General features: G+C 37.8%; 1 protein-coding gene across 1 annotated transcript in view; it reads left to right on the top strand.

Annotated features, from left to right (window-relative positions):
• Positions 1-25,796, top strand: part of LOC149300784 (inactive phospholipase C-like protein 2) — an 88,953-nt gene that overhangs the window by 49,525 nt on the left and 13,632 nt on the right. The window contains exons 2-4 of the mRNA XM_089484848.1: positions 9,070-11,553; positions 18,917-19,120; positions 24,538-24,613. Coding sequence (XP_089340974.1) covers positions 9,121-11,553; positions 18,917-19,120; positions 24,538-24,613 — 2,713 coding nt within the window. The 5' untranslated portion in view covers positions 9,070-9,120. The remainder of the gene's footprint in view (positions 1-9,069; positions 11,554-18,916; positions 19,121-24,537; positions 24,614-25,796) is intronic.

The raw sequence follows: 25,796 nt of genomic DNA, 5'->3' as shown, positions 1-25,796 counted from the left end.
TTTTTTGTATTACTTACCATCGGAGGCAAACCATCCGAGTCTTAATCATCACTTCTCTCAATAGTTTCGCAATACAGCGAGTTTGTCCTAATGAAGCCATGTAAGTCTAACGCAGGCCGCAAACATTTTTATACACTCTGATCGTGTCGTCTATACATTCTAAAAAATGCAAAAAAAATAAAAATACTTTTTTTATATGGTAAATTAATTAATTTGATTTAGAGTGTATTAAATAATGAACCAGAATAATGGAACTGTGGCAGGGATCTAACGTAAATGGTCCAATTAGCCACTGTTGCTGAACAAACATTTGTAAGCATCATTTCATAGCTTTATTCTTGGGGAAAATAATTTTATAGAATCACCGCTTCCCTTGAGGGACACAAACTGCTAACATAAACCCATTACATAGACATAATTATTTCCTCCTGCTTCCACTTCCAATCCTTTGCAGGGACATTTCCTGTAAGAAGAAAAATCCTTTTTAATCTCGCTTCGTTGATTGTATAGAGGACTACCCTTTGAAAGGTCCTGGGGAGCAAGCACGCTGCAAGGACAATTACTTTAATGTCATCACAGAAGGCAAGGAAGCTGGTGATTTGATAGAGCCTTCAGAATTCTACTGTACCTCTGCAGGTTATCCATTGTCTTTGGTTCTCTTGGAGAGCGTATATTCAATAAGCTCACACTATTTTTATTATTGGCAGATGTTAGGGTTCATTTTAATCAGAGGTTTCCAGCCTTCCGTTTAATTAGAGCTATTTATAATTAATGAGTGAAAGACATTTTACAGATGTTTCTAGGCTTTTTAAATTATATTTCTTGCTACGGCTTATTTGTTTTGGAGCAGATACATACACCACCGCTCTCCTCCAGAAATGAAGAGTGCTGGTTGCCCTAAGTTACTTAGATGTATCCAGAGAGCTACTATTAGCTCAAAAGCTACTACTAAACAAAATTAATATATTCATGTTATTCCTAGCAGTTAGTCTAATGCTTCAGCACAAGTATTGGGGATATTATGGTTGTTTTCATTATTTCATTTCTTTACCAGTGTGTACAATTGTTCACAGTAAAGTGATAAACCAATTCTGGTATAATGTACACATAAGAATTGTAATCGAATATTCTAAATTATCAGTCAACTTAGAACATTCCATCGTCTCATATGTAGTTAACTATTAATAGAAAATACTTTTTTTTTTTTTTTTTTTTTTTTTTTTTTTATTCCTCCATTGAAGCGAACATACCTGCGGAGAAAAATAATCTATACCGTTTGTACCTATGGTAATATTCCTGAACTGATCCAGATGTTCTAGAAGCAGAGGATTGGCAGATGTCAGTCCTTACATCATGCCCGCTTAATATCAAATATGTATGCTGTCCATATAGGTAATTGCAATTGCCACGTACAAAACAGAAATAAAGATTCTGGTAGTGGTCCAAATTCTCTAACAAGAGAAACCCAGATGAAAACCATCCCTACCCTCCTGCATTAAGTGGTTTTCTGTGAAGCAGTAACATTAAACCTGAATGTTTTTGGAATGATCAAGAGATAAACCCTTTATCCTCTCAATCTGTTGAGAAAGTTAAATATGCAGCTGTCTTCTGAGATTACCTGTATAGCTTTTCCATGTAAAAGGTTTATAGGATGAAGAAAAATTAGGGAATGATTTTTGCCGCACACTGACAGTGTTGGGCTGGCCAAATAAATTCTCCTTTTATATTCTTTCTTGTATAACATCTGAAGATAATGTGCTTTAATAAGAATTAGGCATATTATAAGGTCAAGAAATTGTGTTTGAAAAGCATTGCAAAAGTAAACCATTTCTACATTTTTAGACTCTTCTTATTGGACGTAGAATTGGAACTGTGAGAAGCCGATTCCATTTTAGAGATGATAAACTAGGGACAGCACACTAGAAGAATTATCACAAAATGTTTAATATCTGTATTCCAAATCCACCATGTTTCTTTGAAGACTTGTGTATGCTTCAATGTTTCTTCTTTGTGTAGTGAAAGGAATGTGACAAGAGGAGGGAGGCATTGTCACTTGTGCATTATAAATTGCTATGTGTATACAAACCGTCGTAACCATTCGGAAAGAGGGAATTTCACAATTAACCTCTCCTGGATAGAGAGAGTGTAAATCTTCAAGTATGGTCAGCATGCAAATTCCGTATGTGGTTTGTGGCAGTTGGTATATGGTGACAAGGTAGAGAGGTTCCACGTGACAAAGGGTTTAAAGCGTTTCCAACACACCTTCGATGTCATACCACCTAACATTTCAGGTGTTCAAAACAGTGATTTTTGTTTTTAGCTCCCCTGTGCTGTTCAGAGGATCTCCCCAAGCGGCCCATGATCCCCCAAAGTGGGACAGTGCCTGCAAACTGGGACACTTGGGAAGAATGCAATGTTTTCAAGGTGGAGGTATACCAAACCTTCAATCAAATAAAAAAATGCCTTCTTTCTCATCAGCGTAGAGACTATAAGATGGGCGATCATTAGGCCACAGTAAAGTGATCTTGTGATAGGCGTGTATAGGTGTAATAAAAATAACAAGCATTAACATATACAGATATGATAAAGTGGGAGAGTAATCTTTAGAAAGAAAGGCTTTCCACACCATCTGTTTGATAAATCGCATGGTGTGTAGAAGATCATCATACAGCACTGCACAGTATATAGGTGCAATATGTATATGAACAGTAATATACAATGCCTTTTGAGGTATGTATAACTATTGTCATTTTACAGTGTGTTGAATATGACTGTGATTGTGTCATGTTATAATTACTAAATGAATTTAAGAAAATATGTTTTCATTTAAACCAACGCATAATAATTTTGCTATCACAGTTTTGTTTACTTTTATTTCCAAACCCCACAATTTAAATCGATGTCACCCATTAGCTAGATTGAGGCACTTATTTCTTTTTATTGGCATATAATTCATATTTTCAGCTTTAAAATACATTTGATGGAAAGCAGTCAAGGACCTGTCTTACACGAGGTCTTGTATAACAACCTGATTTATTTACCAATTGGAGATGCTGACATTTTGAAAGCAGATCAGGTTAAAAAAGTAACTCTTAATTAACACAATTTAAATGGTTTCCATTTACAGCAAATTGATCCCATTTTCAGTTTAATATGTTTCTTGTTTTTTAGTTTAACCAATGAATCTAAACTAAGCCTTCCTATGAAGATGTGCCAACTTTAATCCCTAGTCATCATTAAGAATGTTTCTAAAGACATTCTCTTTACACGGTTTTCTATTTTTGAATCCAGATTTAGAATTTCTTACAAAAATGTATTAAAAAATATTTAAGAAATTTGATGCAAAATATAGAAAATGTGCGTTATAGTCAACAAATGCCTCATCCAGGTTCAAGGGTCTTTTGGTAAGCTTTGTAGCTTTGTATGCCCTGTGAATCTGGGCTTGGGTGCCTCCTTGAAGTGTGACACTTGTAGTTTTTTAAGGCTCATATAGTATTTATTAACCCCTTAAGGACAATGGGTGGTCCCTAAACCCATTGAAAACAATTCATTTTGAGCCCGTACATGTACGGGCTTTGTCATTAATTGGTTAATAACAAAAGTTATGGTGGTAAAGTCCAAATGGTAGTTGTAAATTGTGGTTTTCCAGATGTCTTGAAGCAGTTTACGATGTCATGGGAGTGTTTTTCCTTGTCTGTTTATCTTTGTAGTAAGACATTGAGGTAAGGTGTTTTGTCTAGTCTAGTGCTAGATTTAAGAAGTCTCCAAAGCTCTCAGATGGCTGTATATCAAAACTTCCTACGTTTGACCTTTATCTGCCATGAAATATGCAACTATAGAGAAAATGTTTCCATTCCAAGGTGTATGAAATGAGGAAGACTGATGTACCCCTTGGAAATAGGGATGAATAGGTTGTGCCCTTAAATCTGTAATAACAAAAAAGTAACCAATTCGTCCAGAGCTATCAGCTTCATGTATTTCTTCAAATGTTTAAATTGATAATTTAATGTCACATATAACCAAAGAAGAATGCATATTAAATTACTTTCTAGGCAATTGCTCTATAAAGTAGTAGACACTGCTGCTGATTGTATCTGCAATTTTTCTTCCCCTGTAGGATGCTGGAAATGTTAATTCATTGACTCCTAGTCAACACAAAAAAATAGACAACAGAACTGGGATTTACATAATAGATTAGTGGGAAACAACGGTAATTTACCAAAAGAATTACAGTCCCTTATTAAATATCTACAGTGACAGTAAAAGCCATAAGCACTGCATTTTAGTACCATATGTCCTTGATTATAAGATGAGCTCCAAATTTTAGATCTTAATGAAAGAAAAAAAATAAAAGATCTGAATATAAGCTGACCCTATTGGAAAACAGTCAAACTACTGTTTTTGCCTTCGTTGCTATTACACGCTCACTCTCTGTCAATGTCTCGCTACCTTCCCTACTGACAGCTTTCGTGTCCCTGTCTCCTTTTCCGCACCTCCCCTTCTTTTCTTGCCTCTTCGTGTTATTCTTGTCTTCTTTCTTCGTCCGCTTCTCCCCAGTATCAGCTAAGTTGTCCATGCACCCGTTGGCGGCGTTTCTAGTTTTAGCTGACTTGTGCTATTACAGAGGAGAAAATCTCCATCAACATATTTGATCCTGATCCTGCCACAAGGGCAGTCCAGAACCCAAATGTAGAGCAAATTTCCTCTCTACAAGAGAACCAACTACCCTAGATGTAAGTCTCAACCTTCAAGGGCCTCATCAGTTGAGTCCGGTTGGTATCCCTCTTGAGTTGTTCTTAAACCTTTTTATATGTATGCATAACATGTGAACACATTTTTTATTGTATCTACATATATGTGAGGTTTATGGCTGCAGAAGGACATTTGGTAGTTTATATATTGTGCCATTTTTGTTTTACCGTTGGCTTAAATCTTTTGGAGATATTGAGTTGAGAGGTAATGGGCTATTTTTCCTCAATGAAGACTAACTCTGTGACAATCATTGTCCTGGCTTAAAGTTATCCCCCCTTCACCTTGTCTACCCTTACTCAGGCTGTCTGGCTACAGGTTCCATAGTTATATGGTCAGCAGAATGAATTTATCACAAAAATATCCTCTGTCTCACATCTGAAAAAGCAGCCGCTGGAGTCCTAAAATGCTCTTTGGCTCTACAGCTTTAGTTAGTCCAGTGAAAGGTATCACAAACATCTTTGGACTGAATAAGAGTAGTAACACCCAATAAACCCAGCACTTGTAGTGTAAAGTGCCTGCTTGGGTTGATAGAACATGTGTAGTCCAGATGTTTGAAGAAGCCACCCATCAGATATATAACGTTTTCTGTGCCACTTCTCTAACACGTGATTTGGTAAATTGGAAGTAATATACCAAGTCATTCCAAACTATTTTTGTATTCCTTGAAACTTAGCACAGGGACCACACACTAAGTATTATGCACAAATTGTTGTTTGCTGTAGGCAGCACAAAGCGATCACTGTAATTACTGTGTGTATTTATTACTAGAAAGAAAACCAAAACATTCTGATACTGTTGATGAGGGTATTTGTCCACATGCTGAGAAGTAACTAAATTGGTGTACTACTACCTGTAGTAAGGGAGACTCACCTTGGATTGTAATTAAAATACCTACAAATAATGTAAAGTGTCACGGACTTATTGTTTGCTGATGTTACATTGATAAAAACTCACAGGCAATCGGGTACCCTTTCCGCATTTGCTTCCAATTATGTATATTAGCTTTTTATTTTACTGTTTTGCGAAGAATTTTAATGGTTAAGAAAAGAGGTGTGTTTGCAGCTTTTCCCAGAAAATATATGAATTTGTTTTACTTTGTCTTTTTTTCACTAGGATCAGGCTAATTTCATTGTTTCAGAGAATTCACAAGCCAAAACACTGAGAAATGAATCTCAAAGCATTTTAGCCCCTATGTGCGCGAAATGAAGTAAAAAATGAGAAAATTTTGTAATCTGGCTCCTACGAGGAATGTTTTTGTAAATATTGGAAGAGTACTTAGGGGGGGGTTTCGCAAATTCAAACAAGAATTTTCAAACATATTAAGACAGCACTGTTAAAAACTTCCTAGTGTGGATTTGATTGCCCCACTTAAATATATAGCTGTATCTTAGCCATTAGTGGGTATTACTTTTATAGTGCACTTTTTCCCTCTTTCTTCTTACTGTTTTTATTTAATCTCTTCTGGTATGTGTTGGCAAATGTACTGACGCATTTCAAAATGAGATGAGTATATTATGTATCTACATATATTTGCATATATAGACCATTGACTTTTTATTATTGAAAAACTCTAATAGTCTGGAGCAGATTGTTATATTAATATGTCTGAGGATGACACTGCCATGTAAAGGAGTGATGGCTTGTGGATGTCTCTAGTTTCTAATCAATGTGCCAAACTGAACTCTAAAAGTAGAATTGAAGCACACAGCAATTCACACTTGTGTAATGTTGCAAGTACGCAACTAAACGGAACAGCAAACCCTGCCTGGTGTTTACTGTGACTCACCTACTGGCAGTTCCTCGCTGAGCCGTGAGACGACTGACCGGGACATAGAATCAGGCAGAAAGCTGGCTCCTCTGTGCACTGCTAACTTCATAGAAAATAAAATGTAGACTGTTACCAAATGGCAGTAAACAAGAACTTCCTATAACAAAGTTACATGATATAAAGACCTTGGGCATTGTATGTTGAGCATGTATCTCCGAGTTTCAATCTTTTGTAATAGCTATTACTCCCTTCTATGGAGCAAGCTGGGAAAAGCCCTTGTGGTATTTGACAGACTACAATACGTATTTGCATACAGCACCCACCGGAGGTTAAATTTAACTTTCTTGCTGGAGGAACTGTGGTTCATGTAGCTTAGGCATAGGACGGTATGTTAATACTAAATCTCTTGGCTCTTGCCTAGGTCGACAGCTGCAGTCTCCATGTACTTTTTCAAAGTAGCCTAAAATATTGCATGCCATAGTTTAAGTTGGCAGCGTGACTTTGTTGTGGTCGTCTTAATGTCTACAGTCTTCAGAAGGAGGGACTTCAGAGAAGTCTTTTTCATGTATCTGGAACCGTAAATAAATCTAAATGGTCAAACTGGAATTCTTAAACTAACCATGTAGTACACTTTCTGCGCTGTATTTGCTAATTGAGTGTACCAATACTTGCCTAGTGTCTTGTGGAATGACTTAACATTCTAGGAGCGTAAGGCAAAGCATTACTGGAAAGAAAGCTATTGCTTGGGGTGTGATGGTTGATTTCCAACAACTTGCAAACATCGAGGAAGCGATTGCTATCAAACCAAGAACAGATATTTTTAATTACGCTCAAGCAATTACCAAAAATATACTAGTTTAATATATCAGTTTAACGGGGTTTTTGGATGCCTGCAGTACTATTATAATAGCTTCTTTAGGACTGTAAACCATAATGTTTAAATCAAAATTTTGTCTTTTGAAATTAAAACAAGTATACTTTTGCCTGCGCCTTAAAATAGATATTTGTATTATTTGTGATGGGGACTCTCTGGCCGTACTTACATTTTGATGACCTAAATACATTTTTTTTTTTCCAGGGTTTTTTTTTTTAAAATGAGCTGTTATAACAGTTTGAGAAACATAGAAGAGACTGGGGGGAGGATGGCGGACACAGATAAGCAAAAATTAATAAACAAAGGAAAAAAAAAGACCGTGATAAGGAGAGACACATCAAAGCCTTTACAGGCATTTACAGCTGGCCGGCGAAATTAATTTGTCAGCTGGGTGCTCCAGTAAATTTGCAGACAGCATCCTTTAGTTAAAAACAGCAGTGTTTCACTGAGATTTACTGATAATGTTATTTGTAATCACTTGTTACTTACAGTTTGGGCGCCAGACCCCTATGTAACTTGCGTATGGAAAGCATATGTCTAAATCTCTTTAAAGATTAACGCCTACTGTTATTTTTGTTATTACTACTATCAAATTAATATGTTCCTAAATGCATTCTTAAATATTTTATTTAATAATTCAGTTTTAGTTTTTGCATGATATATTTTTGTTATAGCCTGCTGCCTATGAACTATTTGTAAGTGATCTAGCTCTGCTATTGTAGCCCAGTCTACTCGGCAAATACCCTGATTTCTGCATGTGATGGTTGAATGGCTCGGTCTTCTCAGATCACCCAGCCAGACACTCTGACTAATGGAAGTCTATAGAGGAATGGAGTTCAGTAGCCATAAATGATCAGCTCGGTGTGTGTGTCTGAGCAGTGAAAGTCACCCAAAATATGAGAACAATAGCAAACGCCAGGTCTGCAGATAAAGGAAGTTGGAACAACATTAGATAAAACCAGGTTTTTAGCAATGCTTATACCTACATTACTATATCTTATTCTCAGAGAATGTTTCCATGGGACCTTCCTCTTGAATTGACAATATTGTATACTAAGACTCCAAAGTGTTAATAAATATTGGAGGTTCTTAAATCACCGTTTTTGCCAAAGATCACCAGTGCATGAAAGAGAGTAATCCTTCTGCATGAGCAATAACGAAAACAAATGCAAATCTATATTAAAATCACAAAGTAAAGAAAAACACAAAATACATCAGAATACTGACTTAAAAGCAAACCAGTCATTCAAACACCAAGCAGATGTAATGCTACAGGCAGTATGAACTGACAATGTATGCTAGTGAAGCAAAAGAGGCAGGACGGTAGACAAACCAATATCAATCGGTGGTATACCAAGTTCTTCTAAATGATATAGCTGTCAATAAGCCACAAGGTCACGCTTCTGACCACAGCCTTTAAAAACAAAGTGTGTCTTTCCAGGTATTTGAAGTCGATAGTAGAGAATAGTATATTTTTAAATGTCATTTCACATTTGGCATTTATATAACTTTTTTCAGACAAAGCTTCTTCCATCAAAATAAAATTAACATATTTAAAAATGTTTATTTCATGTAATTGTTTTATATTAAGGCTGTGAAGGTTGTTGGTTTTTTTTTTTTGTGCTCATGTATGAATAACTGCTAATTGTTTTTTTTTTTTTTGTCTTTTTTGCAGGATGGTACAAAGCAAAAAAAAGAGAGAAAGAAAACGGTATCATTTAGCAGTATGCCGACCGAGAAAAAGATCAGCAGTGCAAGTGACTGTATCAATGCGATGGTCGAGGGGTCTGAATTAAAAAAAGTAAGGTCAAACTCCAGAATCTATCACAGATACTTTCTCTTGGATGCCGACATGCAGTCTCTGCGATGGGAGCCCTCCAAGAAGGATTCAGAAAAAGCCAAAATTGACATTAGGTCTGTAAAGGAAGTTAGAACGGGAAAAAATACTGATATTTTCCGTAGCAATGGCATTTATGACCAGATATCTGAAGACTGTGCTTTCTCAATCATATATGGTGACAATTATGAATCTTTAGACCTTGTTGCAAACTCCGCTGATGTTGCAAACATCTGGGTAACCGGATTGCGATACTTAATTTCATATGGAAAACATACACTGGACATGATTGAAAGTTTTCATGATAACATGCGGGCGTCTTGGCTTTCGGACATATTCAGGGATGTGGATGAAGCAAACGTGGGGCAAGTTCCCCTTTGTAAGGCAGTACAGTTTATCAAACAGTTAAACCCTGGTCTTAAAAACACAAAAATTGAATTAAAATTCAAAGAGTTACAGAAATCAAAAAATAAAATTAGTACGGATGTTACAAAAGATGAGTTCATTGAAGTTTTCCATGAGTTGTGTACCAGGCCTGAAATTTACTTCTTGTTAGTTCAGTTTTCAAGCAATAAAGAATATCTGGATACCAAGGACCTTATGATGTTTCTCGAAGCAGAACAGGGTGTAGCTCACGTTACAGAGGACATTAGCATTGAAATAATAAAACAATATGAACCTTCAAAAGGTAAGGAGAACGGTTGTCTTTCTCTGGACGGCTTCACAAACTACCTGATGTCTCCAGATTGTTCCATTTTTGATCCAGAACACAAAAAAGTGTGCCAGGATATGACACAACCTTTGTCTCACTATTACATAAATGCTTCCCATAATACGTATTTAATAGAAGACCAGTTTAGAGGTCCTTCTGATATCACAGGTTACATTCGAGCTCTCAAAATGGGATGCCGAAGCGTTGAATTAGATGTGTGGGATGGGCCAGACAATGAGCCTGTAATTTATACAGGCCATACAATGACATCACAGATAGTCTTCCGTAGCGTCATTGATATTATTAACAAATATGCCTTCCATGCATCAGAGTTCCCATTGATTTTATGTCTGGAAAACCACTGCTCTGTCAAGCAACAGAAAGTTATGGTTCAGCATATGAAGAAAATTTTAGGAGAAAAACTTTACACAACCTCCCCCAATGTAGAAGAATCCTATCTTCCATCTCCTGATGCTTTAAATGGAAAAATACTAATAAAGAGTAAAAAACTCCCCCCAGATTGCTCTGGGCTTGAAGGGGATGTGACAGATGAAGACGAAGGTGCAGAGATGTCACAAAGAGTTGGGAAAGAAGGTGAAGAACAGCAGAACGTTGTCACTGTGAAGAGAATTCAGCTTTCTAAAGACCTTTCAGATCTGGTAAGCGTATGTAAATCGGTTCAGTTCACAGATTTCCAAGTTTCATTTCAGAATCAAAAGTATTGGGAAGTATGCTCTTTTAATGAAGTCGCAGCTAATAAATATGCAAATGAAAACCCTGGAGATTTTGTTAATTATAATAAAAGATACCTGTCTCGGATTTTCCCCAGTCCAATGAGGATAGACTCTAGCAACATGAATCCTCAGGATTTTTGGAAATGTGGTTGCCAAATAGTAGCTATGAATTTTCAGACTCCTGGATTAATGATGGATCTTAATATTGGCTGGTTCCGTCAGAACGGAAACTGCGGGTACGTCCTGCGTCCTGCCATCATGCGTGAAGAGGTATCGTTCTTTAGTGCAAACACAAAAGATTCTGTGCCTGGAGTTTCTCCGCAGCTTCTTCATATTAAAATAATCAGTGGACAGAATTTTCCAAAACCCAAAGGATCAGGAGCCAAAGGGGATGTTGTGGATCCTTATGTATATGTTGAAATTCATGGCATACCAGCAGATTGTGCTGAGCAGAGAACAAAAACGGTGCATCAAAATGGAGACAATCCAATTTTTGACGAAAGTTTTGAATTCCAAGTTAATCTCCCTGAGCTAACAATGGTGCGTTTTGTGGTGCTTGACGATGATTACATTGGAGATGAATTTATTGGCCAATACACTATTCCATTTGAATGTCTACAACCTGGCTACAGACATATCACTTTGCAGTCTTTAACTGGAGACATCTTGGCTCATGCTTCATTATTTGTTCATGTGGCTATTACAAATCGTAGGGGTGGTGGAAAGCCCCATAAACGAGGCCTTTCTGTAAGAAAAGCCAAGAAATCAAGGGACTATGCATCAATGAGAACCTTATGGATTAAGTCAATCGATGAAGTATTCAAGAACGCTATTCAACCAATAAGGGATGCTACAGACCTAAGAGAAAATATGCAGGTGAGAGATCTTTAAATATTTTTAAGTCATAATAACCATTGCATGTCAGTGATGTAATATTGTATTGTACTATTGGTGTAAAGTCAACATTGATACCTTTATGAGGAAATTCCTTAGTAATTAGTTTCAATATATTTATTTCTTGTTTTTGTTTGTGTGTCAGGAGCCACAGAGTGGTTTGGTGTTGTCAGAGGGAGTCCAGTATGGAGAGGAGTTCCAGTAATAGGCAACCAGTCATGGGCATCCAGAGGGGGGGGGCAGGAGGGGGCACTTGTTCCCTCCTGGTAAATTAGATGGCCCCCGGAGCAGCAAAAGGGGGGGAGAAACAGTAGGCTGTTTAAAGTTGGTTGACTAGACATAAAAATATGTACTCTCTTCCTCTCCCTCTAGCTGGTCTCCTTCCCTTCAAGCTGGCAGCTGCTTCTTCATAGGCACAGAGTACCCACCTAGGCAGAGATACAGTTTGCAAGCTGCAGACACAAAGTAGTTTTACTTCAAACATGTATTGCAGCTAGGGTTTGTTAATACTACAGCTCCCATGACTCTCAGCCAGTCTGGTATGTAAAACTTCATGGGAAAGTGAGTTTGAAAGGTTAGTTATATCATTTTGGATTGGCGCTGCATTCTCAGCCATCCCTTTAGTTGGCTGAACATCATGACAAATCTAATAACTGCGTGTTAAATGTTACCACAACTGCAGGAAAACTACCAAGTGTCCTATTTTGTCACCAAGCCTTTATGTCCCCTTTTTAGCTACCTCTTTTTGTAAAATCTCAGAATGCTACACTATACAACACACCATTAACTTTTTTTTTTGACTTGGACTCCCTTGATGTTGAGCCAGCAATGGTAGGAATAGTAGCTGGTAACTGTAGATTGGGATTGGGGGTTGCTGCAATAACTCTTCAGTACAAACAATATTTCTTATTGACTTCATCTACAATAATTTTCAGCAGCTATATTGCTGGCTGAATATGGGAACTGTAGATATAGACTGAGATTGTGGTGACCTACACTACACTAATGGTTGAACATCATTACGTTTCTTTATATAGCGCCAGTAGACTTGGTGTAGGTGCAGGGCACAGAAGGAATAACAATGCCGTGGTGGCATGTCACCATGTCCAAAGAAGCTCTAACTGTTTCTATATGTTGCGCTCAAATTGTTACCATTAACATTTATTTTGTATAGCAATAAACTCTTGAATCAAAAGTCAATCAGTACACTTCTTCCCATTATTTGAAATACATTAACTTTTCTGAACTCCAGCCATTATGTTATTTGTCATGTCTGCACTATGCTCTAAAATAGTACTTCTGAGAACATGAAGCACAAAATATACGTGCAGTATTCAGTTTAAGAGCACCAGTCTTCTGTTTATGACGGCTATAAGAAGGACAATCAATATTTATTGAAAATTGAGATAAAAATTGTCTAGAACTCCCTGGTTTTAAGTTGTAAGCTTTGTTAAAATTACATTTTTGCAAATGTTAAAAGATGCAAAACTGACTACTAATTTAAAACTGGAGTCATCTGGAAATGAAGATGCTGCCAGTGTGATGATTTATCTTTGTTATCTGAATTTTAGCGGTCTCGGCAGCTGTATGGTCCGTCCGTCCGTTGAGGAAGTGGTACACATTGCTATAGTTTATGAAACCTGCTTTAGCCTCTGCAATGGCAAGAAATCTAGATTACCCTTCATTTGAGAAACTGTTCACTAGATCAGTACCGGTCTCTTTTATCTCATTATGGTGATGAGAGAACCAGCGATCTGATGCAGGGCTGTTTCAGTGTTGGTGGAATATAAAGCCAAAAAAGTTATATGTCCTGCCCCAGACTTGTTCACTTGGGCAGCCCTTTTTATTTAAAATCTAAAGGATAATCAAATAATTTTAAACAAGTTTGTATTTTAAGTATTATTTTTATTTTGCTAAAAATTGCTTAGAATACAAGGGAAGTCTTTTATAGTTGGGTGAGCCATTATTGGTTTGTGAAGAGATTACGTAGGGCTGCAACTAACTTTTATTTTCATAATCAATTTGTTGCCTGATTTTTTTTTTTCTGATTAATTGAATAAAAACAATATGCCATTTTTTTCATTTATTTAAAATAATTTTAATGAAGGGACAGGTGAAGTTAATGATTCAGACCGAAGTGCGTGAGGGAGTTTATTTAATTTACAGGCAGTAAGATGGAAGGGAGTTAATGAGGGGAATGGGGCAGTTAATGATGGGATGAGAGAGGCCCTGGGGATCAGATCGAAGAGGAGGCAGTTAATACATACCTTACATAATACATACAGCAGTTTGGCAAGTCTTCACCGCTCATCTCCGAAGTAGAATCTGCGTGAAGCAAGTTTAATTTAAACTTTAAAACAATAGTGCGTGCCGTACCCGGAGCAACTAAACGAACGACCAACTTGGTAACGATTTGAATTATCGGTTTAGTCGATTAGTTGTTTTAGCCCTAGATATATGTGAAAGTTCATATATCTCCTGTGTTACTGATAAAACCACGTCCATGATACAGCCTTTTGACGCTCGTCTTCACTGTGATACAGGCAACATCACCAGTCTTTAACTTCAATGTGGTCTCTGTTGTTGGGACCTATATTTTTCGCATGCCAATGGGATCATCTAAAGCCCTCTTGTTTTAAAGGATAACTCACACAAAATTTTGAGATTTCATGCAGTAGATGGATTCATGTGTAATTATGTGCGTGTAAACAGGAAAGGACGTGTCTGACCTCTCCTCTGGTCAGTAGATCCTTACCCTGCCTCCTTTTCGGCTTCTCAATGCTGTCCGCTCCGTTGTTCAGGCTTTTTCCCGCGGGCCCAGAGAGCTTCCGCTCTGTTTTGCAATCCAGAAATGCCCCGAGGAAGCCTGAACAACGAGCTGGAAGCGCTCTGGGACCCGGGGAAGAATCCTGAACAACAGAGCAGGCAGCGGAGAGAAGACAGATCCCTCATCCGAAATACTTCTGATCCCAAGCATTACGGATAAGGGTACTCAACCTGTATGTACTATAAACACCAGTTACATTTTGTTAATCGTATATGGTTTTGTTATAAATTATAAAAGGCACATAGCTTACTCAAAGTATTCCTTTCTCAGACCCAGAAAATGCTAGGTTACATCTGTAATTTTATTCAGGGAGAGGGATGTTGCCGTTATTTACAAACTAACGCATTTAAGCAATTCAGATTGCTGTGAACATGTACTGCTACCTTTTTGTTTGAGGCATTGATCACATCAGGCAATGCTTTTTGTGAACGGCAAACTCAAACGTTGTGACTTTTTTTTAGTGGGAAGGGTAATTCTGACAAACAACTCAAACAATCTCGTCTCATTGATTAGGCTCCTGATTAGCGGACTCCTGACTTTAATAATCTTTTGGAGAAGTCATTAGCATACTTTTTCCACCCTGCACTCGGTTTTATCTTCCACTGATATTACTCTCTTTTGCATCTCGCTCCATCTCAATGATCCTTTCTTCCGACTTTCTTCCAACAATAAAATGTAGAGAGGCTCTGTGCCATACCTTTGTAATGCATTTAAATAGCCTTTATTTATAGAGGCACAGATAGACCTGTGTTAATTGTTTGAATGTTTGATCTTTTTATTACGGTATATGGACTCAAAAAAAAGAAAAAAAAAAAAAAGGCCTTTGTTTTAACTGATAATGTAAAGTATAGTTCATCATAGTTTAACTCGGATTAGCTAATAGTTTAGTTACGTCTAGATCTTCTATCACAGAGAAATAATGCAGTGCTCTTGGCTCTGGACTATAGCGTATGTAAAAAAGATAACATCTTAAGAGTTGCCAACATAAACCAAACTCTTGTAAAAAAAAAAAAAAAAAAGTGCAAGAATCTAAAAGGTTTTTACAAACCGGTTATTTTGGCTGTAAATGAGACATTGTCTTGTGGTTACTGAGATAAGGAGAATCTACGATCAGCAAATTAATGGATAGGGCTGTTTTGCCCGTATTTTGTCATTGTGCAATTTGCCCTAACGATTGAGGCTCTTAGCGCGGTCTAGTTCTAGAATAACTACTTTTCTGTTGTGTAAATTTCCATTACCACTTACTTTAGCGTTGTAGTAAAATCAGGTTAAAATAAAACAAAAAAACAGAAGCATTTTCATTTTCAAGTGCTCCTGGCATAAAATATGAATGAGGCATAAAAACTAACCCCTTAAGGACAATGGGCGGTCATTGAAAACAATGCATTTTGAGCCTGTACATGTGCGGGCTTTGTCACTAAAGGGTTAAAGAACTGTGTATGGGAAATATTTGGGCAATCGGAGGCACTAGAAATGATGTTTCTAAAGCTGTACAAAATCGTTAAATTCAGCACGTTTTGCGCTGCACCTTTTAAAGGGGTAGTCACACTAGTGGCTTTTCTTCATTGATTAGTGACGCAAAATTTAGTTTACTTTATGGATTTCTGTTTCTGCGATATCTGGACAGCATTTCAATGGGAAATGCAGTTTGTTCAGTAACTTAGCGGCTGCTGGCTGTCACCTGTTATTCAACAGCACTGGATCTTCTCCACATAAATGTTATGGATTTCTGAAATAATGAAGGGTTGTGCGCTTTTCTCTTCGTCTAGCATATGTGTGCAGCCAGGGAATGGTAGGAATGCGCTCCCATCAAAAATAATGGGGGGGGGGTTCTCTGCTTTTATTAGGTGTAATAGGATGCCATCACTCCACATATGCCAGTCTGTAATCCTCTTGTCCATTACTGTCAAGTATGCCCAATTTATTGACGCACTACCTTTAGAAATGGATCAGTGATTTGATTAACTTTGAAATAAATATGAATTAATAAATAACAATATCCTCTTTCCTGTAAGGTACTTAAAGAGTTAAATAGCACATAGAAAGCAGAAACTAGTTATAAGCTGCTGAATCTATGCATCAGAATTGTAGTGGTAAGTGGTGTGTGTGTACCTTGGAGGCTGCACTAGGCCTGGCCAATTGCAATGTCAGGGTCGAGCTGGTCTGGGAGGCAGGGGTAATTTGTCATCCCCTGGACTGGTTCAAAATAATTCAAAAGGGGCTAGCCCAATCTGGAGCAGCCCCCTTCCAAAGGTTGGAACATGGTGGGGTCATGTAATGCGATGTTACGTGACCCAGCTGTAAAAGTGAGCAGCTTAAAAGAAAGCTCCAGGCAAGGTAAGTGGGTAACTGAGTGTATGTGTTAGAATGTGTTTGTTAGTGTGAGAGTAAGTATGTGTAAGTGTGTGTTAGTGTAAGTTTGTGTAAGTGTGAGAGTGTGTAAATATGCATGACTGTGCATATTTTAACTCAGAGCTTGACAAATTTGTTGTGAATCTAGGCGCCAGGTAAAAAAGTTAGGAGCCAGGATTTTTTTAAACTAACAGTTGGTTAGAAGTGATCTGATCATCATCAGTCCACTTACTAAACTCACAGCGTTTGACCTGGAAGCACCCTGGACTTTCAGGTCAGTGCTGGGGGGGGTTTATACATTTTATTTTATTTTTAACACTTTCAATGCTGATGTTCCATTGGAGCACAGCATTGACTGATATTTAGTCCCCACAAGCTTGTGGGGACAAATGTTAACCCCTGCAATGCCACGAATGTGTCATACACAATTGTGGCATTGAAGGGGTTAACACTGCACTGTCGCTCTCAGGGAGCGATCAGGCAGCAGGGGAGGGTTGGGGCTGCTCTCCACACTCATGTGGAGACCACAGAACCCTCTCCCCTGTCCCTGAAGCTGCCTCTGGCAGCTGGGACACAATTACTGGTCTATAGACCAGCCATTGCAGGGGGGAGTCTCTGATGACTGCTGTAGGCTTCCATGCCTACAGGAATCATCACAGGGCTTGTGGGGGCTCGTTTTAGCTGTTGCTGGCTTGCCTGGGCTTCCAGGCAGACCACCAGCAGCAGAGCCCCGTACAAAACGTGAATTAACCCCTAAATGCCGCAATCGCGTCATTGAAGGGGTTAACGCTGCACTGTCGCTCTCATGGAGCGATCAGGCAGCAGGGGGGGTGTTGGGTCAGGTCCCCACACTTGTGTGGGGACCCAATCAACACACAACCCCCTTCCCTGAAGCTGCCTATGGCAGCTAAAAACACGATTGCTGGTTTTGCAGCAACCGCGTTTTCAGCCTACAGAATCACTCCGTGGGAGTGGTCTCAGGCTCGGGGGCGGGCTCGGAGTGGCTGTGCTGTCTGCCCAGACTCCTGGGCAGACAGCAGCAGCAGCGCCCCCGTGTGGTGACTCAGCCTCTTACATCCACAATTTTTTCTGGATGTAAGAGGCTGACAAAACCTAGATGCCAGGACAAAATTCTCTGTCGCCATGGCGACCTGGCGCCTGGGATTTGTCGAGCCCTATTTTAACTTGAAGGGAAGCAGATGGGGGCACTTTACCTCCTATCTGGGCCAGAAGGTATTAGCCCTCACCTGCCTGCTGTGCTCATATTGGGATATCAGGAGATAATGTTATATCCCAGTGTTCCAGTTAAGCTGAATCCCTTAAACATGACTGATGCATTACCCCTCACCTGTTGTTTCTGTAAGTCAAATTTTTAAGTTATAATCTACTTGTTGTTGGAAGTCTTGTTTATCTATTATGCAGCGCTGTGGAATATGATGATGATATATAAAGGAATAAATAAAATGTCAGTGCTTATTATGCACAGGTACTAAATTATGTCATATGTATGTGAAGCTTCAGCTGTAAATTTAGTGCGGGTATTTTAAATGGGTGTTTATTGAACCCAAGATTTTACAGTATCCAATGGATGAAATATGCCTTTTTTGTAAAGTCGTGACTTAAAACTAAATGATTTACCTTGTTGATCACAAATCTTCAATTCACTTGAAAGAGCATCAGTCACTGGCAGACTTCTTTAATGAGGGATCATCAATACTCTTTTGGGTAGTAGAGCACCAATATTCCATGTACTGGTAGTTATATGAATATTTTTCATGTATTTTCTTTCTTGCTCACTTATCTGAGCTGTTATTGCTAGATCATATCTTTTATTGAAATTGGTTAAGAGAATTTCAGGAAATCCTGAATGACCATCAAACCCTAATGAACAGTGCGTAGTGAAATTGGCGAACTAAAACTGGAAATCTCCTTCAAACCTATTTGTAAATCCCATTTTAGTGTATAAACCCCATATAAGTCTTACATATCTGACATTTTGGGTGATATATTTTAAACCTTAATCTAGAAGAAAGTTTGACGTGTCTTATCTCCATAATAACAAAGGAGTAACTTTGGGTTTCTCAACTTTAGTAAGATATTCAGCAGAACTAATAATAAAAATTCCAATCATGTAAAAGAGGTAATGATTATATTTTCTTTTTACAGAATGCGGTAGTTTCCTTTAAAGAGCTCTGTGGACTGTCTCCCGTGGCTAATCTCATGCAATGCATTTTGGCGTTATCAACTCGTTTGGCTGGACCGGATAACTCACCAGTTGTTGTTATGGACCTCAGTGATCAATATCCGACGATGGAACTGCAAGGAACAGTTCCTGAGGTCATGAAAAGGATTTTAATAGCATATGACTTGGTGAGTGTTTTCTTTACATGTTACTTGAACAATGTCTTCACCTATTAATGGACCCTCACAATGTGAACTACGAAGTCATTTGTCATAAACCTCTTTGACCTCCTCAGTACAACAGGTTTAGAGATAACCATTTTCAAACAGGGCTTTATCTGGAAATGATAACTTTGGATCACCAAATGGTAAATCCACATCAACCACTACATTTTATGGGTCACTCAAAACTAATTGTAGTTTTTCTTTATCTGAATCAACAAAATACACATGGTTGGCTTTCATGAACAAGCCAAGTGACTAATTTTGATGGAAATGGAAATTAGTCCAATATCTTGTGTAGCTATTAGATAAAAAAAAAAGGCATAATCCACAATTGCCAATTTTAGAACTGATTGAATATAACAACCACATAGGTTATTACTGCAATTGTTTTTGACACCTGTGATTCTGTCATCTTAGTTAATTCAAGAGGTTTTCTTAGCTGTTCCAACTAGGAACATTATTAATATTCTGATGTGTTCATTCTCCCGGTCTCCTCCTTTCTTAACTCATGTTATTGTTAAATTTGTATTTTGCCTGCGTTAATTTGATCGTTAAATTTGTATTCTCCTTCTTCTTCCTCCCCGTACGCCCTTGTTTTCTTGGAGCTTAAAATGTTTGGTGGGTATAAGTTTATTGAAGTGTTCTACTGTCCACTTTTTCACAATAATGTGTATATAAACAACAAAAAATGTGACTATAGATTAAATTGTGTCCATAAAATGTATTATTCTTCTTCAAATAGCTATCATTAGTCTTTGTAAAGCCCTTTAGTGACGCCTCTAACCACATTCTCTAAAATAAGTGCCCCTCTCTGGCTGTCGGAAAGTATGTATCATTCTACAAATGGTCTTGAAGTGTTCTTGAAATCTACTCTCAAAAGCTAAAATACATTTCCTTCCCACATGTGATTTCATCTTTAGAAATATAGCAAACTGATAGTAATGACAGAATAGAAAATAATTATCCTTGTTCAGGTTACATAGCAGACTTTTTCATGCACATCCAACATTTCTCTAAGTATTTCCAAGGGATTAACAAGACATTCTTACTGATATTTAAACTAAAACAAATCAGCCATAAAGTCACCAGCTCTTACATATTAAAACAGTGGTATGTAAACTGTGCAGTGTAAGTTTTACTCATATTTATTGATACAGTGCCAAGGTCTGCTCAGCTTTGTCCAGTGTCAAAGGGCTGCTAGATTCCTACATTGCTGCGTGTTTCGTACGTTCATGCTTCTTACCATGGCATGATTCAGCCATGTAGTTGGTTTTGTGGAAGGGAGACTCCAGAGTCCAAGGTAGCCTCATCAACACAGAATGCTAATGTATAAGTACTGTATATTAATATACTAAAGAAAGAACAAATTAAATTACTCTACTTTAGGTAGAAGCTGCACAAATACAGTACAACTCCCCCCTTTGTGGTCCCATTTTTGCTCTACTGATTGGTTAGTTAAAGGAGCCAATCAATGACATTAAATTGTGCCCATTGCAATTAATGGGAGCTGTTTCTACAGATTCACACAGGGGGTTTGGGGGAAGGGAAAGAGATAAAAGTAATGTTGCAGAATACCTCTATTAATTTGCATGGGGCAACTCATGAAAAACACCACTCAAGTCTATACAATGGCTGGAGCGTCTCTATAACCCCTTAAGGGCAATGGGCGGTCCCAAAACCCATCGAAAACAATGCATTTTCATTAAGGGGTTAAAAAATGGAACGCATAAATCCTATGGAAAAAATATTCCCCTTTCACCAGGGTTTACATACTGTCCCATTAATGAGAAGAGATGAACATTTTCGTTTTACAGCAACTCTGCACTTTGTAAAGCACACATGTTTAATTAACATGTAACTGACCAGCACATGTAAAGTGCTGCCTCATGCATGGAATGCAGAACAGAAATCAATCCCGTTCTGCGAGTTTATATATTATACGTAGTGTTGATGATCGAGTGGTCACATAGTGCTGGTCAACAACATGTAAATGAGGTCACTCTAGCTGGAACCCATGGGATTGCTGGAAATAGACAATCACATTCCTTACAAAATAAATATTTGACAAACCTTCCTTTCTTTTATTTTTTTGGAAATTTCCCCAAAACCTGTGGATACAAAACCAGCACCATGTGTGCATTTTACGAACTAAGATTTTTGTCCAATTGTGGCAGCTCCTCTGCCGCATAACAGGGTGTTTGACTACCTGATACAACCTCCATAGAGACCTTGCGTGAGAATGTTGACACGTTATATGGCAGCCTGAAGATAGGGGTGGCTGAAGCACTGTCCTGGGTCAGGCCTAGGGCTGTGCCCAGCCAAGATAAGTCATTGATGGAGGAAGAGTAACAACATGGGAGAAATAATAATCATCCAAACCTTAACATTAAGAATTCAAGATGGCTGCCCCCGTGGTATACATCTCAGTAAACTTGACACTCTGTGCCATTTGCCCTACAGTGTGATTATAACAGGCATCACTGCAAAATGTTAAAATAGCTAAACCGGCTGACGCCTGACTCCAGTGCACTCTCCACCTAGATTGCTTAGTGCATAAACCATTTTACAGGAAGGCTCTTCGCTACCTTAGTAGCAAGCACGCTCACCCTTACTCCCCGCACGCCCTACAATCTCAGATCCAGCACAGGCGCCTACTAGCTGTTCTCGCTTCAGAAAGGGTCTAGGTGGATTCTCCTTCACAGCTCCTCACATGTGGAATAGCCTCCCGGACTCCCTATCTTAGTCTATTTTTCTAGGTCAATAACTGTATACCCTGGACTTGGTCGGGACATGTTGTGAAGCATCATCTGGCCATATCCGGAATAATCTTCCACATTTTCTTCTGATGTGTAATTGAAAAAAAAAATGAAGGATAACCTCAAGATTTTATTACCAACCAATTTAATTTTGATCGAAAAAAAATGTATTTATCTTTTTTTTTTAACTTTGCTTTTAGTAAGGGCAGTGGGAGGTTAGATGAAACACGGTTCGTTTCAAACATTATTTTTTCCCCCAACAGCTGCAGTATTTGGCAAAATTCCTTGATAAAAGGAGGCGCTTTGATGTCATGATGTCTGGAGAGCACTGATAAAAGAATCTACTAACAAGGCAGAGATCGATAATAACCTCATTACAGATTGGCTGAGGTTTAGCCTAGACTGGCACAGTCAATTTCTAATGAAGTGTAATTGACCTCCCTGCTCTTGTAAAATAAGTTCAATTGGAAACAGAGCTGTTGGGTGTTGTATAAGTATACAAGAATAGCTTGCTGCTAATAGCTTACTTTAAACCCTTTACATGCCAGGGGATGGGCAGCACTTTACAAATCTGTTTAAGCCAATGAACAATTATTTGTAATTTTGTTTTGCTAAAAAATTATACTTTTACCACTAAATGTATAAATAAATTAGGTCTCTGCTACTTTCCTTAATGATGCTCAAATCCCGCACAAATTTTATCAATTGTCCTGTTCACATAAGGATTGCAAATTGTATATATTGAAAAGGGAAATAGCTGGCAATTTAGCCTATTTATTTGGCTTTTATATATATATATATATATATATAATATATAATATTGGAATAAAGCATCACATCCCCATCGTTTTCTGTGAATAAAGACGCCTTAAGACGCATTGGTCATCTGGCATCGTATGTCCTGCTTGGGTGCTCTTGGTCTTCCACTGGTTTTATGATGGTTTCTGGACAGGTTTGCAGATAACATTTTGTCTTATTCATGCAGGACCCTGAAATGTAGGCATTTGACGTGACATATATGTACCTCCCAAGTGTCCCTCTTAAAGATGTACAGTCTTTAGGATCTGAAAACCAACTAAAATGTCTCACTAATGTTTAGCATATGATATTTATTATATATGTTATGTGTGTATATAGGAAATAAAGAAGGTGCTGGTATCTCAAATAACAAATATGATTACCCTTCCTAGTGGTTTGGCAGAATGCGTGTTTTCAGTTAAACCTTTTTCCCCCCAATGTCTATCGTAATCTTTATATTCAAATAGTTATACTTTAAATCTAATAACCACTAAGTACCCCCTTCTTCACATTACAGTATATAACTGAGAATGTGTAATTAAAGAAACATTGATATGCCTTTCAAAGCATAATCGTACAAGGAAATTGTTTTCTATTTATACAGTGTTTTAGCAGTTCAAAATTTTTATTATTATGTATTTTTATTATATTTGCTTAAAAATAATTCCAATATAATTCCGTATATTTTACTTGCTACATTTTATACGTGGTTTAAAAAGTTGGTGTAAAATATATATTTTTTTCTAGGATCCCTATTGTGGCCCCAGATACTTATGCATAAAAAATATCAACATATAAGTGAAAAAACGTATGAGGAAAACTGTTGTCTTTACTTGAGTCCCTTTAATTAATTGATCCTTAATCATTGTAACATACAGAATTTGGCGGTCGTTGTCTTCAGGGTGGCATAGTAATTTGACCTTGTGGATGTTCTGTAATTTAAAACCTATTATTAACCATGAAACAATGTGTATTTAAAATCTAAAGGCTAGGTTTTGGTTCTATTGGCTCTCTTTGAGTGACTTGCCTAACACTTCCTTCTCCAAATGATTTAAGATTCAGTATCAAAATGCTTTCTGATCATGCTCAGCAACAATGAAGAACTTGTGGGGGGGGGGCAGTTGCCTTCTGGGTTGCCACAATGTAACATATTTGTACCTTCGGCTGTAAGGTGAATGGTGTCCATTCTGATTTTTGATCCATACGTGATGCACGCCTTCTCCACTGTGTGTTCTGTTGTATTGTAACTAAAAAATGGCCGCCTTCTCTCTGAAACATTTCTCTGATTAACTGGGATCGGGTGGCTGTAAGTGAGAAATGTGGCCGCTCCAGTGGATGTCTGTTGGCTTAGTTTCTTCCATAATATTACTGTACACTATCTCTACAAGTTGTGTTTTATCCAGCTGCTGCATAGATGATTTCTTATTTCTAAACTAAAAATAATTATTTTATATATATGTACACACTGTATGTGTGGATGATAATTATCCATCTCCCTGGCTATACTATAATATCCCTGACAATGGAACAGATATCGTTGGACATTCTCTTGGAAGCTGTTAATGTTGAGGCTTCATTTTAGGAGCCAGTGGACATTTGAAACGGAAGAAGTTTGATTTATTCTTTAGTAGCGTTAGTATAACTATACTGGGCAGCTATATTTTGGTATTTAAAAAAGAGCTGTGAAATAATAAATGATAATAAAGGAACATGTTTTATAGGAGACATCTCTCATAATACGAAAATAATGTAATAGAGCCAAACCTGTGCGTGGCGTGCATGCAGTTTCTAAACATTTTTTGACATTCTGTAACACTTAATCCGCAGATAATCCAGAGCAGTAAGGCTTTAATCGAGAATGCTGATTGCGTTTACGAGAAGATAGTGCAATGTCAAAAGACTGGTAAGTGAAAACGTGCATTGCTCCTCCCTGCTTAACGCTCTGTCTTCAATTTGAGGCGTTTGATTGCAAAACGGACGTGTGGATGAGATTAGTAGATCCATGGCAGTTTTTGGGGATTGGCTTCATCTGTGTCAAGCCATTACTCTTCCCATACTCCCTGTCCTACTCCTTTTTTTATTTTTATTTTATTTTTTCCTTTTCCCCCTATCCTTCTGTTTTTTCTTTAGTTTTTCTGGACTGCTTGCTTTGCTATAGGCATCCTGTAAAATAAATGCACCCTCAGAAACAGTGTCCCAAGAGTAAACATTTCCAAAGAAAAGCTTTCATTATAGATAGACAAGCATAGACACCATTATACAACTTGCCATTACAGCCCTGCATGCACGCTTACAGAGTGTTTGCGGGATGAGGAATAGGTGTGTGTATAGTGTGACTGTGGTAGTTAGTGTGTATTTATGACTGGACCTATACAGAAACAAAACTGGAACTGACCATAGGCACAACCTCTCTTCATCAACTCACTATTCATGCTGTGCCCTCCCGGCAGGGACCTCTCTCTGGCGGTGGTGTCTGGTTCACTTTCTGCCGTTATTTTGTTGGCTTGCCTATCTCCCTCTTGGAGTATGATTTTTTTCTGTTGAAGGTATGATGGACAAAGATGGCAATTAACTTTCTAGCCTACCAAAATACATTTTAAGATATATACACTAATGCACGGAATGAAATCCAGTGGTGCAACCCTAATAATACTTTGTATAAAAATAACAGGAATCTATAAATAAAATAAAAAAATTAGATTAGTTTAACCGTTCTTCTTGGGATGTAGAAATGCATTAATATAATGTTGATTGTGTTCTATTTCGATTTCCTGTATTTATTCTTCTTCTGCTTTAGTTTATTCGTATTCATGACATACAAATAAAACCTGTTTAGCTTTAAATGCATGCGCATTCTGAATACAGCCATCATTAGTTTTATCTGAGTATCTCCTTAAAAAAGAAATACAGCATGCATCACTGTATGTATTAAACATCACTACTGCTTAAGCCTTTTTTAATGACCATGCTGCGTTGAATAAAATGTTCTGATGACTTCAGAGGTTCTGCGTGACTGTATGGTTTTCATACGCACCAATTTGAAGCACATTTAGTCAATGCAAATATATATATATATATATATATAT

The sequence above is a fragment of the Sceloporus occidentalis genome, unplaced genomic scaffold (assembly GCF_023333645.1).
Source record: "Sceloporus occidentalis isolate IW3139 unplaced genomic scaffold, rSceOcc1.0.p SCAF_23, whole genome shotgun sequence".
NCBI classification, from domain to species: domain Eukaryota; kingdom Metazoa; phylum Chordata; class Lepidosauria; order Squamata; family Phrynosomatidae; genus Sceloporus; species Sceloporus occidentalis.
The sequence above is the reverse complement of the archived record's forward strand: the minus strand, read 5'-3'. Positions and strand labels throughout refer to the sequence as shown.